We start from the raw sequence: 16,232 nt of genomic DNA, 5'->3' as shown, positions 1-16,232 counted from the left end.
ATTTTACCAGTTTTATAAAATTGCCAGAAGACAACCATTGGCCTAAATATCTCACCCCTGAGGTCCATCGGCACTTACGCCTTCCCCTTGAGAGGTAATACATTTAGGCCAACGTCCTGCACGAGTTGTGCTGGTGGTCGTTAGGCTTCAAATGGACAGAACCCTCCTCCTTTTGGCAAAACACATTCAGAAACCCTCCAAAGGCATTAATACTGTGTCTGCGCATACACACTCGAGCGATGCAATCTGCAGGTGCGATTAAGACATTCCCCTGGGGCAGTCACTTACTAGAATTACTGCTGTCATCCTTGGTTCCATCGAGACTTCCATCGGGGTGCATTTGCAAGTAGTAGCCTTGCCTGCAATATAACCTGGTCACTATACCCTTGAGCTGGGGATCTGAAAGACAAACATATTTTGTCACTAGCCTCAAAACTTTTTCCAAGAGTTATCCCTGCTTCTCTCACTGTAGGAGGAAGTTTGGTGAAGAAGCATTGCCGTCTTAAAAGTACTACAACAGGATGGGTCCTGATGGTGATGAAGAAAAATCTCACCGCAGAGTATTATTAGGCCAGTTGCGTGTCCTGTTCTCTGCCTCCAACATCCTTCATTATAATTAACAAGGTAAAACACAGAACAAAAGAACAACCCAAACCCCCATAGTCAAAAGACTTAAACCAGATTACGCCCTACAAAAAATTTTAGACTTCAGCAACAAGTATAGAGCCTTACAGAAACTAACAAAACATTTAAAAAACCCTACTCATTTCATATGCATTAGTAACTTCCTATACTTCACATAAGTTTTAAGGTGACTTGGAGGAAAAGGTCTGTTTCCTTTCACTCTCTACCAAAAGTGATAAACTTAGCTGGTGAAATACTGTGTAACAGTCCCATCTGAAGAGTTCCAAAATATTTTATGAGTCTAGAAGTGGATACAATTCACCTGCTGTCTGCCACCTCCCAGGGAATAACATTCACAGTCAGGGCAAGCCATAACCCTCCTTCAATGGAGGAACAAAACTGAAAAAGCTCTTAGTAAGCTAAGCTAATGGGAAATTCAGGTAGCTGAACAGGTAAGCTAACCTGTTTAATACTCCGCATTTATGAAAATTGCCAAGAATTGGGCAGGAGCTGCCAAGCCACAACTTTATGATTCATCTCAAGGGTGGTGCCTTTCCAAATCGTAAAATAAGCTGCTGCAGAACTGGTTCAGTGCTGAGGAAGATGACATCGCATCTTAAAAAAATCAACAGCACTACCTCTGTGTGATATTGGTATTAATATTGTCAAACATAAACTATTAGCCTTAACTCCAGGCAGCCAGTAGACAAACTTGTGGGGACATTGCCATTAAAAGCATCTATGTTGTATCATGCTTATCTACCCAATAATGAACTAAAATCATAAAGACTTTGAGACAGATATGTAATAAAATGAACAGGTGAACTTCTAAGTGAGACAGAAATGATTTCCGTGCAACCCTGTGGACAGAATATAAAATCCTCCTTCAATTTGTGTGTAATTGCCCTCACAATCAATCATGCTGGTTTACTTACAGTTTCCTACAGGGAGGTGAAAGTAAACACTAATAAACAAAACTGCCTCTGAGTGGAATGCTCTGAAGTTTCCTATAGAGACTCAGTTCCATGAAATTATTATGAAAATGTTTTTTCTTGAACATCCAAATTACAAAGTCATATTGAACAATGAACCCATCTAAATTAAAATTGTAAGATTAAACTGTAAATATCATAAAACTTGTTTCTATAAATATTAACACTGTAAGACTTTTGAGGCATGGTAATAAATAATATAAACATTTGATGATCAACATGTAAGCACATTACAACTTTTTTTTTCTTTTAACTGCAAATTTTGCTTCCCGTGAATTTTTTACATTAGCAAAAATTTCCTGTCTTCGTATAAGAATACTCAGAAACAAATATTTTTAAAATTTATAAACAGACTACATTGTATTTTCTTTGAATGTACTGTCTCAATCAACTTCATCAGGCAACTCAAAATTATTTTCATACTGTAAAAACGAAAAGTGAGTTCCTCTTACACAGGCACTATTCCTATCAGCGTATGCTTTCAATGTGCACTTCCAAATTGACTATTTTAAACATCCTTGCTTTACACATATTAATATGGCATCTTAAACAACTAAAGAAAAATATTCTGAAAATATTATTACACCTAGAGCTTTAAAAAGTATTTACAGGAAAAATATCAGTATTTTGAAAAACAGTTTCTGCACCCAAAGAATCATGAATGAGTGATTCTTTATTATCACCTCTAGCTCAAAGAAGTATCACAGGAAGGCGAAGTACAGCCAACTCACTAGTACCAGCTGTTTACATCTACTGCTTCAAAGGAAAAATGTGAAACTCAGAAGTGACTTTCAAAGTTCTTCTTTATACTCATTCTATTCATTTTTCTAAATTCACAAATAAAATCTAATTTCTAGCAAGAAATTGCACAATTATTTTTTCTCTGTTTTCACCAAAAGCATTATTTAAAGTTAACCCTGCTTTACCAGCTATCCAAAATTATATCTGAATGAAAATAATTTGGTGGATAGCTATGCACTTCAGCTAGCATTTCAGGCTGTGTGTGATGAGACAGGGTATGAATCCCCCATTCATCTGTCCACCCAAGTCCAAATACAGCAAAACAATAGCTATTGTATCATGAGACCAGAGGACCCTAGTCATGTGTTACATCCCACTTGTATACAGTTTTAATGGTTTCATTTGTCAGAGAACTGAGCAAAACTGTCCCAAAACATGGCTCTTTCACTTGAATGTTTCATTGAAGACTGGAATTTTACTACTAATACTGTGATACTAATTAATATTTTCACTGTGCAAAGTAGATCTCTGTAGAATAATAAATGGGGAAAAAATAAAAGACTTTTTTTTTCCCACAAAACATAGCAACTGAAACTTTCTTTTTACTTTTTCCTGTGGATTATCATAACCTTTTTCACCCACCCTCCTAAGAACATCTCCTTTACCCTAGAGTTCCTACCTGTCCTTAGCAAGATTCAAACTTCTATTCCTCAGAAGTAATTTAATCATGCATTTATTTACTAGTTCTTGATCACAGTTGATATATCACACAGAACTTTCTAACTGCAAATGAAAGTAAATAATAACTAAATGCTTTAGCTGAACAGTGCTCAAAAGAACTGGGGCAACTGGACAAAAAGGTGTGGTATTTCTTTGACCTTAGCCAAAGAGCAACCCAGATTTAGTGGATGGAGTTGTATGAAATGACTCATTAATCTCAATGCAAGTCATAAGTAAAAGTCAAAAAGACTACTCCATACAGCCTCAAGGTAAATATCTCCAAGATGAAGCGGACAGTCCTGTTGGGCAAGGAATTCACCTTTTATCATTGCAGAAAGATAAATGACTCTTTCAGGTCCTTTTTGGGACACCTGGGCAGGAAGCAGAGAAGAGAAATCCGCTAGTCACTGTATTTCTATAGCACTTTATCTACCTGTTGTCACTTAATAATATTACAGGAACAGCCTCAGCTTCAAACGCTTTACAAACGAGTTTCTCAAATCCTTCTTGACCACAATTTTTTTTTACTGGCTGCTAGAAAGCAGGAGCAACCAGCAGTGGCTCAGAAACACCAGCAGAAGACTGATGCTGCCTGTCCGCAGGTGCACTAGATACGTTGTCTTTTAACTCCTACCACAGTGATGCAGGTAGACACCAGCAGTTACTCCTACCCTTTACACCCAACACATGCCTTTTACTTTCCACACGAAAGAGAAAGGGAATAGCAAGAGAATACAGCAAAATAATAAAACATAAACAAACAGGATGGGAGTAGATGACCTCACCAAAGAGTTCCCAGCTCTCATGATTTTATTATAGATATTTGCTACTATTTCTCTTAAAGTCCTAGACACCACAGCAAGGTGATTATGTGAAAAATACTATTTAAACATAATTAGTTTAATTAATTAAACATAATTAATTTTAAACACCTTGACTTCAGGGGAAAAAAAGCCCCAGACCAGCAAATTTCACCATGTATCAAAATCAAAGGACAGTTCAACATCTCTGAATGATTTTTATTGTTCTTGTTTTGCACCTTGACTTCTGATGTTGAACAGGTCAGCATGACAAGCCTGCAATGCCCCACCATGGAAAGAATTATTTGGACTTGTAGTTATTAGAGGTTGTCACTAAACAGCAGCTATTTGCAGCCCACTTTTCTTTTTTTCCTTGTCAGTGGCGACGGCAGGATGCATGATTGCAGTTAGCATGCACACTCTGCCAGTAGCTTTTCTGATGTCTTCAACAAAGGCAGAGTTTAATTAAGATGTCTTCTCTTCTCCCTCGAATAGTGGCTACAAAAACAGCTTTTGCATTAACTCATGACAGGCTGAGTGCTTTAGAACAATTGTGACACTTTATGTTTCGAATTAAGAGTATTTTCTGTTCACAGACAGAATGGTTTTAGCATCTCCTTCCCCACCCTCACGGGCTGCCAGGACAGACCTCTTTAGAAATTCTATAGGTTTAAAATAAATACGGGACAAACTCGTTAAATACATGTGTTAAGGATTTAACCTTTGTGTTCAGAGACAGATGAATTGACAATGCTAAAAGAACAATGGTGATTATGCCCGTTGTGTTTTAACACCATGAAAAATGAATCCCTTAGCACCCACCAGAGTTTTAATTTGTAGTTTTTACCATAGGAGGGCTTTTTTTGCCTGTCATTATTTACTTACTCCCTCTTTTGAGTAAAGGTACTAAATAAAAGCCAGTTTGGGCTGACAAGCAAATGCTTAATGGTGGGTTAGTCTCATATCACATTCTTACGGAGAATAAACTGCACTATGCAGTCAATCACCAGTCTGTCACAAAATGAGTTGCTCAGCGAGTCGAATGAAAGCCAGTATTTAGAGGTACATTCTGCTCAGACAGCATAGCATCAAGCTCACGTTAGTAACTGGTAGCTCCAGGTCCTTCATGTTTTCCTTGCCCTTTATTCTTTGCATTTTCCTCCTGCAGTTTTTACTTTATGATATTTCAGTACTAAAAATACCATTCATGCTGGTCCAGAGTAAATCAGGTGTCTTTTTTTTTCGAGATTTCTGGTGCTCCAATAGTCACCATGACTTGACTGTCATTTCTTGCTTGCTGATATTACGATCAGTATTTGTTAGGAGTCTTCTTCCTTATCTATTGAACTTTAATTGAAATAACAAAATTATTTATAATCTGATTTAGGATTAAAAAAAAAGTCAAACTCCCAAAAAGCTGCAACCCCCAGATTTCTCGTGAAGTTGGCAAGCAAAGTACCCACCCAAAGCACAGTGTCTCACCCACTCCAGACCTGTCTCCCAGTTAGTTCGTAAGGCCTGGGATGTGTAAACGGCCACTTTTTCTGACTTCTCACACAAGATCATCCTGACAATAGTGTTTTGTGGAGCTTTGGACTGGGATTCTTGCAGTATAATAATTAACTACCCACCACAGGTGGGATTAAAGCCCATCCACCAGACTACTGTTCAAGGCACCCTGCAGCCCTTTGCTGACTTCTGCACAGAAACCTCCTGATGCCTCAGATTAATGTCTGGATGCTATCCAAAACTTTAAACATGTGGCAGTACTACTCAGCATTGTAGAAACAATTACCACTAGGCAATTCAGCTCCAGAAGGAGGGACCAAATCCCATGTAAAATTACATTTTTCTTTTTGGATTCTAATTTCAGTAATTTCAGTTGCTGCTGTAATGCTTTTCCCAGTTTCTAAAAGTTGTCTTCCTCTCAAGCATACTGTTTATATTTAATTGCAACAGGTACAGTTGGTACAGAAGATCATATTACACTCCTTTTGCCTTGTTTTTGGCAAGTTTTGCATCATCATTCCAGCAGATAAAACTGCAAGAACCTTTGATATGCGTGTTACACAGTCACAAACACAAGCTTCCTGAAGCAAATAGTTAGCCAGTGGGGAATTCGAAATGCAGAATTTTGTACTTCGTTTAAAGGGGATAAAATCCTAAATAGGCACCTAGCACTGTAATGTTCCTTCGTCATTAAACTCTTCAGCTGTTCTTATGATACAGCTCTTGCATTCAAAAACTTTACAAACTCCTAACTTCTTTATTATTTTGACTGTCCTGTCACCTGGTCTCTCAATGTTTCAAAGTTTTTGACCATGTTGCTTTTACTTTCTCTCATTGTTAATAGGAAGTGATAAAATATGGCCATTTATATGCTAGTACACTCTGATTTTAATAATAATGTTTTCAATATCTCATAATACACAGAAGAAAACTAAAATTTAATTAAAAACTTTAAAGAAAAATACTTCTAAAAGAAAGTTTTGCTCTATTCAGGACAGAGGGGAGAAGGATATAATGTGAACTCAGAAAAGCAATAGCTTCCATTATTCCCTGTTCCCGTAAGTAATAATAGTACTTATTCTGGAACGCGGTGGCTTTGTGAGCCTATTTCTCTGTGCTCACTTATTTTTCTGTCCTCACGATGATTACAGGGCACTCAACTTCAGTGTTTATTTTTAACTCTACTTTTTGTCTGTTCATGCCTCACATCACAAGCTCGTCTCCCGCAGAACCTCGCTTTGAGAGCACATTTAAGAGAGACAGAGAGTCCTCCTACGTTCCTGCGCTGTCATTGTCATTGGCACTTCCACAGCATTTATGAAATTTCTTGGTAAACTATGAAAGCAGGTTGGAGTTCTGAAAAATGGTTGCTTTTCTTGAAAGCACAGCATCATACCCTTTGTGATGGTGTCCTTCCCTTTGTACTGCAAATGTTTTTATGTTATCTGCAAAATGTGCTCCCTTCCATCTGTGTGCACTGACAACTTGTCTCTAGGTCTTACAATACATTTGTTTAAAAAGACATAAAATCCCAGCAAAATGAGGACTGCTAAATGCAAGTTGCATTTTAGTCCTCTTCATGAACAAGTAATATTACTGGAGATATAGGACTCCAAAGATATGTGGCCAGGTTGAAAGTAAAATTGATTGAGAAATGGATAATCCCATTGTGAAAGGGAAATAAATGCATTTCCATTTTTGTTATTAGTGAGGAACATTCTTTATTGTTTCTGTATAAAGCAAGATTACAGAGGTCCCATCAGACAAACTGAAGTTTTCACTGTTAATATGATAAAATACCTTATTTTTTTTGAAAAATATTTATTTGTGTAGGAAAGCATGACTGCACTGGCATTAATTCATATGGAAGCTCTACAAAAGAATTTTTAATATCATTATACATGCAGTACCATTAATAATTATTTAACATTCTTTATAACAATCCATTGCTCTTTCACAAAGGGTTGCTTTCTTCAGTTTAATCTCCAAAATCTCTAACAGCAACAGAAAAGAAAGCAAGGCAATATGACCAAAAAAGTATAATTGAGGATCTACTGCTTTTTTTTTTTTAACAAATGATATACCCAAGAAACGTCATGAGTTATAGGAAGCGGATTATTAAGAACTACTTGAACCAGAAAATAGCAAGTCATACTAAATATTTCAGTTGTTCTTTCATTTGTCCACTGTAACTACGTGTTACTCTGGAATACTATTTAATCAGGGACCTGCTGAAGAAATAACAGACATTTTCCTATGCTTTATTCTACCATATGCACAAGCACTTGTATATTTTATTTGCAAGAATGCAGTGAGATGGAGAGACAGAAGCAATGCATGGCTGCTTTGGTTTTATGAGATCACGTTTTTCCCAAATCCTCCCTGTGAGAAAGATGAGTCCTGTTCAGCCTACAGACTGCAGGGCCTCATAATCTGAGGTATTAAATGCAATTCAAAAATCTTAAGAGAAGCAGCTTGAAAACTGATCTTCAGCCAGTGTGACAAGAAAATAATCCCCTATACATGAAGAACACAGTCTGTACCATTTCTAATTCAGAATTACAGCCTCATTTCTATCATTGGTATGACAAAGCCGTGCCTCTTTACTGGAGGTGCTCTCTGCTTATTTTTTGCATTTGAGTTTAACTTGGGCCACAACTTCAAGGGTTTTTTTGCCTTCTCCCAATTTCTGATATCCAAGAAAACTTGGAATACACAGAAAGAAAACAAACTCTTACAAAGTTATGTGACCCCAGGAGCTGGGCTTTAAGGAAATCAGTAGATTTTGACACTGACAATACAGGACAGATCACAGAAAACTGTGACAGGCAGTCACTCAACAAAATCTTTTTGAGGGATCTCAGCACAAACAGCTTGGCTTCTCTGGAACTGTTCTTGCTTTGAGAATGACTCTAGCAATGAAAAAAAGGCTATAAGTGGCAGCCTCCTTTTATGCCACCTAATGCTCCTAGAGGGAAAAAAAAAAAGGACAAAAATCCCCAAACATCAAATGTTTATCCCACCTAGATTACTCTGGCTCTCTTGGAAAGGCTATTTGGTCCAGATATTTAGTTACTAACCAGAAACTAAGCAGAATTATACTCATAGTGGCTATGAGAAAATGAGCAGAAACAGTTCAGGTCAACTTGATTATTGACTACTACGGAACAAATCTTCCAATTCTGAGTCTTTTGATGATATGGTAGAGACACAGTCTGCAGAGACTACATCAGTCTCTCACTGGCACCATGAACTAAATCTACTGTTCACTTACAAAAACCTGAAAGCATTCTGTAAGGTCTCACAAGATTGCAAATGTCTGCCAGATTTTGAGGGAGCTAAAAGTTGGTTCATGCTTTGATGGAGACCTGCCCCAAAACACCTCAAAAACACTAAAAGGGATTTCAATCCCTAAATCTAAATTTTATTAGAACACAAACCAGAACAAATAGCTTTTAAATATATAATCTGAAAGTAAATAAAAGTAAGCAGGATTTTTATGAGAAATCTCCCACCCTATGTAGTGCATTTTTGGAGTGACTTTATGATGCATTTTTTCATCCTGCTTTGCTTCCTGTCCCGCTCTCTCACCATGAAGAACTGGCTATACATCTACCACCTGTATTTTTTTTACTCTGTTCAGGTGACGTGCTCTCCTTGCCCTGTTTCTCACATCCTGTCTTTCACTCCCTCCCTGTGGTACTCTTCAGTCCAGCATCATTTCCCAGTTGTGCATTGCTGACCATGCTGAGCAGTCAAGAGAACATAAGAAGTCAGCCCTCCTCCCTGCTGCCCAATCACATATTAACTTTAATAACAAAAGATATTTGTAAACTTGTAAGCAAATATAACAAATATGCCATCAGTCACATATATCCTCCTTCACAAATATATAGAAACACTCAGATCCTCTTTACACTAACTATGCACTTAACAGAAGATACAGACTCCACTTTGTAGCTACCAGAAAATAATACATAGTTTATAATTTCTGGTTGTATACACAGAAGTCTATCAGCACATTGAGCCAAAGCCGCCAGCAACTTCATCAGCGATCACATGCATTTTGCAGAGCAGTGAGTCAGACTGAAGATCCATTGCAGTTCCAAATGTGTATTTTCTCCCAAGACGTCTAACACAAAACTGTGGGGGAACCAACACAAAAACAAATCCCAAACCAATACATATTCCTCAAGTCTGCTGAGCCAACAACACTTCCACAATGACAACTCCTCCCTTCGCTGTCTGCTTGGCCAAAACCAGTTACACCAGCGTCATTCCTTGTCAAGTCTGGGATCATCTCTTAATTTATTACAGATGCCCAATTGTGTGTGTGAAGATACTAAATGAGGTAAATTCCAGACCTGCTGCTGGTGCCTTCCAATGACATAACAAGTGACAGTCATCTGACCAGGTATGGACATCTGCCCCTGAGCTAGTAATTTTGAACTCCTTCAAGAAGGAGTGGGGAGAAACAGGCAGTTCTAGGTATGATTTCCCTCATTCTGAAGGATGGGTCAAAAATACACTGAAGGAATTACACCCAAGAGAGCTTACTTATCCACCCAAAACATCTATCATGTGCTCTTCAGGCCTGTTCTCCGCCTGGAGACACTAATGCTTCCAACCCTTTGGACAAGCCTTTCCTCCTCAGGACTCAACTCCAGCACCTGTCAGACTATTCTGTTTGGACTAGACTTATGGTCTGACCCAGCCAGCCACTCATTCACTCTTATGTTGTGTTAGGAGACCCACCTATACTATAAAAATGCAGCCATATGGGCACAACTAAATTTAAACTGGTTTGCTAAGCATCCTCAACTATCAGCTGCTGACTTTTCTCACACCAGGGTTTCCACTCCAGCCTTTACTTTGAAGCTTGTCCTGAAAACTGCTTTACAGAACATACGCAATCAACTAGCATGTTTTAAACAGAAATCAAGAGCAATGCTGTTCTCCAGATCTGTTGCTTGTAATGCAGTACAAGATACTGCAGTATCTTGCTAGCCCCAGTGAAGGCTGAGGCTCTACCATGCGAGCCAGCACTCAGAAGAGCCAACAGGTATGCTCCTAAAGAACAAATTACAACCTTTTCTGCGTATTAATATTAAACTCTTTTTAAATCTCTTATGTTTCCTGCACATTTATTATACTGACAACTTAAATGTTATTTGAAGCTGAAAGATTAGATATTGAAAAGCAGGAAATTTGTCCCCAGGATTTCCACAGCAACTTTTTTGCCCATGCCTGGCGACGCTGCAGTGACAGCACTGCTATTAGTCCATATCACTGAGTAGCTGCAACAAGTGGCACAAATTTTACTCTGCAGTAATGTCCTAACAACAGCCTTCCACTGAATGTTTCCCTCATCTTTCTTTAGTGTCACAACCCAGGGCCTGAGCTTTCCAAGGCCAGGACAAGGCCGGCAGCTCAGGGCTGGCCACGCAGCCCTGTGCCCGCAGTGCAGGCCCTGGCCTGGCAGATCCCCCCAGCTGTGGGCTGGTCGGCAGGCTGGAACACTAACTTCAAAATCCTGCCTTGATTCAGCATAGTGTAAAAAAATCGGTGCCTGTACCCTTTTCCACTTCTAACCCTTATGTGCTCTTAACTCGGGCCGCCTGATGCACAGTCCAAGAACTGCTCCTCTGTACTGTAACCATAGGTATTGTGCTTCATGTGTAATATTGCAGATTACTATCATACTGCAGGTTACTATCATAACACATCTCCAGTGCATATTTACATATACTTCAAAACTAACATAGCACAGCATGAAATACCTAACACTTTTACTTTTTGTCAGGGCATAAATTCAAGCGTCTTCAGCTCCTAAGCGCAGCCAGGAGAAGGGAGAAAAAAAAAACCAACAAAAACCACAAACCACCAAACAGAAAGGATAAAGGATATTGATAATTCAGAAAACTGTCCAAAATTAATCTACTCCCTTTTCAACCAAGATCACATTATAGCGGAAGTCCTTGCTTATTTTTCAGAGGCCTTTGATGTAGTTCTCTATTTCTACACTCAAATACAGCAGAAATCTCCAACATAAATCTTGTTCAGATTTGAAACACAAGCCAAACTCCCCTTCCTACACACAGAAGAGGGGCATGTATGGGCCTTGATTATGCTTTATTAGGTTCTTCACTAAAATCTGTGTCAATGCCTCCATCAAGTGGATGACACTTGATTTTTCTAAGAAATTTTTTTGAGCTGTATGCAAAGTGTGGGTTTACCAGAGAAGGAAGAGGAGGAAAAGGAAAAGGGAAAGGGAAGGTAAAAGCTCCTGTCACCCCAACTAATGCACTGTCAGCTGTGCGCTGCCACAAAACTCACCCGCTATGTTTTTTAGTGCGTATTTTGTGGACAAACCAGAAATCTGCAGCTTTATAATCAAGTGTCACTTCAGCTGTTTCTAGGGAACATAACAAGATAGCACAGGATGTGCAAAACATTGGCAAGCAGCTGAGCAACAACTTTGCTTTCAGTACAAGGCCTGACGACGCCAGGCCATTGCCTACCTAAGATAACCATGCCACTGTATTGTCAAAGCAACAGAGGGGGGTTTCAGCAGGTGCTTCCTTACTGTAACAGTAAGTAGAGAAGTAGTGGCAACTCACCTTACTGAGAAGGACTGACACACATGGCTTAGAAACTATTTATGTCATATGACTTCAGGTTTCTAAGATGAGCGCCCTGACTCACACTCTGAAGGGTCAGAAACTACTCAGCGTGCCCAATGCTGAAGACAGACATCTGAAGTTGCATGATGTGAATAAAGGAACCACAGTGTCACCCCAGATGTTTGCAACTGGAAAAGAACTTGGATCTGAGTCTGCAAAGCACCAGCAACTGCCTGGAAGTAGGATAAATGGCCTTTGTTTTCAGAACGAGGATCAACAAGATTTTTTGTAGTTTACCAAAATAAAAGAAAAAGAAACCTTGAAATAAAAAGCAAAAATGAATGGATTAAAAGTTTTTCTGTTCTCCTCTAATAGGCCAATACGAGCAATGGGATACTACCGGCAGCTGTGAAAATATTGGGTCACACCAAAACAAGCAAAATCAGTAACTCAGAGTTTAAATTTTCAATTTCCTGACAAGATAAATACTTAATTCAGTCAAAGAGTAAATATTTAATTTCAAAGATGAGTGCAATTTTATAATATTAAAATTAAATTGACTGACAACTTGAAATAAAGATTTGCTTCAAAACTGGAATAAAAGAATAGTAATAATAAATTTAAAATATCTACCTGAAAATAAAAGGCTTATTCCAGGTTCACCCCTTTTCCTCCAGCAAAGAGCAGCATGGTTAAACTAACATGTCTGTGAAGGCTCTTTTGTTACTTTGAGTTCTGCATTTTAGAATCAACAAGTTTGCAAAGAAAAGTACCTTTAAAAAAAGCCCTGTCCTACCAAATATCCCATCTAAAGTAAAGAGGCACACAAATCCTTTCTACCTGAGGTAACGGGATCAATTTTGTGGCTTCTGGTCTCACCAGAGTAGTTCTGATATATGCGAAAGAACCCAAAACCTAGAGACCTCATCATAGATATATGCCCTATTTGGAAACACAGAGACACTGAGGCAGCAGAGTATTACTACCAGATTCAAACTCTCATACGAGCAGAATCTACACCCTTCCTGTTAGGAAAGTGTCATGCACTCAGAGAGGACAGGTGTCCGCTACTGAATTTCCCTGGCTGCTTCCTGAAATCTCCAGATGTCCGGCTCTAATGCAAATAAAACTATAGTTTTTAATTTCTGCCCAAATTGCATCACAAGTTGCCTCTCCATTTCTAGTTTGCATTTTTTAATTTTAGAACATAGTTAGTTTTGAATATTTTGACATAAATATTTTAAAGGCCATACAGTTATTAATTAAAATTATTATTCAAGGTCAAAGTAAAGACAGGCTGCTTCCATTATATCTAGGTTAAAAAAACTGTGGTATATACAAGACTTTGTGTGTCCTGTTGATTACAACATTTTGTAGACTCTGATGAATATAATGTTATGCCGGGACTTTACCAGTGTGAGGAAAGTGAGGATGGCCCTGTGGGCAAAGCCCCGAAGTCTCAGTCAGGAGGGGAGTGTGGGTCAGGCTCCACTTCGGAGGGGACCAGGCTGGTCCAGAGCACTGGGGCAAAGTCACAATAAAAAAAAACCATGCTGCCAGGAGATTTCCAGGCAGAATCTAAACAGAGGAGGTCAGCATCACCTTCACTTTACAGGCAACAAAACAGAAGCACAAAGAGGACAGATGCTTTGTCCAAAGCAGCAATAAAAACGAGGTTTTCTTCATCCTAGTCCAGGAAGTAGATGCCCCTACCAGACTATACAAAAGGACTTAATATGACTGGAAAAGACACAATTAACAACTGGATAGACAGAATCTGCTGTTTACCAGCATGTCAGAGGCCAATTACTACCCTGAGTTTTACATTAAATTGAATGTGTTTATTTGTGTAAGACAGTATTAATCCCACTGTTGTGGCAAATGGAAGGATTTTAATAGAGGAATTTAAAGTGGGCAAGTGAAGGCAAGGGAAAATGGCTTGCCACTGTTAATAAAATAAATAGATGTCAGCGCAAATAGACATCACTTATTAGAAGCCTTCTATCTGTGTAGCAGAATGACGGCTTATAAAATCTTTCCGCAGGACTTTAATATCTAGTGATGAATGCAACTGGAAGGGAAAAAAACCCCAAAACCCTTGTCAACAGTTTCCAAATAATTCAGAATAAAATAATCTGCTTTAAAATTATATTTTGGACAATTCATGCTAACTACTGGATATGTCTTGTTCAGAATAAATAATTTCTCACTGGAACTGCCTCCTTTGAAAAGCCACAAAGAGTTTTAATGGTAGTATTTGTACACTGTAAATAGCTCTAAGACTTTTCTTAAGCTCCTGAGATTTTTAAAGTTGAGTAAACTGGAAATTAGTATGAAGATTACCTTACACAGTGTTGTGACACCAGCAAAAATCTAAAATGTTCAAGTTCTCAAAACCTCCTAAATAACTAAACATTAGTAAATGCTTCGGGTTTCTTCCACAGAATGTCTGTACTCCAGTCATGTTAAAAGAGGATAAATGTTAGTGATGGAAGCTAAAATTAAGATAATCAGGATTTTTTTGACCAATACAAATGGAAGGGATATTACTGCAGGTAAATGTTGGGGAATTTTAGGCTTCAAAATCTACTTATTCTACCATAAAACACTCCTCCTTCTTTAGAAATCCAGCTTCTCCTGTGAGAGAAGAATCCAGTTTTCTTCTCAGCTCTGATGAGAGCTGGAGGCTCTGGGAAGCTGAGCTGCAACTGCAGTGCAAGGGAAGGCTCCCAAAGGTTCAGGCTCACAGCTCCGCCAGGCAGCCTGCAGCCTGTCCAGGCACTGGAGACTGGGAGGCTTTCAAAAAGATTTTGGGACCCGCAGTACTATTGTGGGGCTCAGCTCTCCTTAGGCCTGCCAGGCAGCATCTCAGGAACCTTCTGGTTCCTTCCTGGCACCTTCTAGTAGCCTACTTGGACGGCTGGACTTGATGACCCTAGAGGTCTTTTCCAACTTTAATGATTCTATGATTCTACCTCTAGAGTAGACTCTATGACTAGAGCCATTAAGACTTCTAGAGCGTGCATCTGATACAGACCTCCTAGGCTCCCTTCACAGCTAGCAGAGCCATCTATTTCAGGATGCCATGAATTACACCCTAGAAGTAAATATTTTTCATTAACTGCATGACAGCCAAAATATGAACCTATAAGTTGCTCAGGCTTTGGTACATAACAAGAATTTGCATTCAGTCAGGTGAATCTCACCCCAAGAGTCAGGAGAAGCTCCATGGCCACCAGCTCATTGGTTGGAAAACATACTTTGGTTTTCCTGGAACTTCATTGGAATCAAAATATCCCAGAAAAAATATTCTGATTCAATGGTAAATAACCACAACAAATAATCAATGACGTAACAGATGATTGCAATGAAACTTCTCTGAGAAATGTTGAGTCATGTAAACCCAGTCAATACCAAAACCCTTCGAAATACCATCCTGAAGGCAGAACTTTTTCAAAGCTGGCCTTAACAAGACATGATTTCCTACTAGGGGGAACTGGGAAATGTGCTCAGTAACTCTGTTTCTCTCCAAAGAACTTAGGATGGCTACCTTAAAGTCAGAAGTTTATGAAAGCACATAGTAATAGTTAAATCTTCCCTGAAAGACACACCTGAAGGGGAACAGACTCTCTGCTTTTGTGACACTCACCTTCAGCGTTCCAGAAGAGAAATTACTTCCCTGTCCGACTCGATATCTGTCTTATGCAGTCCCTTGAAGAAACAAGTTTATGGGATCCTTCAACAGCAACAAGCAGATTGCATAAAGACCTAGCTCCCTATCATAGTGTGCAGGTAACACCAGTGTACAGGTGCCACAGGTATTCAGCTAGTCCAGCTGATGTCCAAAACCAGCATGTGGATGTGGGAAAATACATAAAGCAAACCTCAAGGGGATGAAGTTTATGCCTTCATTTAGCAGAAAATGGTTCTAAGACACAGAAGGGATCCTTTTTGTTTTGATTAGCTGCCTAGAAATATTCAAAACCAGCGGGTGAAATACAGATTCTCCTGTGCTCTGCAGTAATCCTCTTTTCACCACATCAATGAAGAATGAGCTTCCAGCTCTGCAACTGTCCTACAACTACCAGCACTCCACACCACCAAATGCTCTCTGATAATGTCCTGGCATTTGTAACAAACATCAGTCACCTCTTATCCTACTACAGTAACGTATTTTGAAAAAGTTTTCCAGCTAGAATTAGGCAGAAAATAATGTTCCCTTC

General features: G+C 38.9%; 1 protein-coding gene across 4 annotated transcripts in view; it reads right to left on the bottom strand.

Annotated features, from left to right (window-relative positions):
• FGF14 (fibroblast growth factor 14) overlaps positions 1-16,232 on the bottom strand; it is a 411,789-nt gene that overhangs the window by 109,850 nt on the left and 285,707 nt on the right. For 3 of the 4 annotated variants that reach the window (XM_064440620.1, XM_064440622.1, XM_064440623.1), the window contains one exon: positions 289-399. The exons of the other annotated variant lie outside the window; for it this stretch is intronic. In XM_064440620.1, the coding sequence (XP_064296690.1) occupies positions 289-399 (111 nt within the window). The remainder of the gene's footprint in view (positions 1-288; positions 400-16,232) is intronic. 4 annotated transcript variants of the gene reach the window in all.

The sequence above is a fragment of the Phalacrocorax carbo genome, chromosome 1 (genome assembly GCF_963921805.1).
Source record: "Phalacrocorax carbo chromosome 1, bPhaCar2.1, whole genome shotgun sequence".
NCBI classification, from domain to species: domain Eukaryota; kingdom Metazoa; phylum Chordata; class Aves; order Suliformes; family Phalacrocoracidae; genus Phalacrocorax; species Phalacrocorax carbo.
This window is presented reverse-complemented; position numbering and strand designations above follow the sequence as displayed.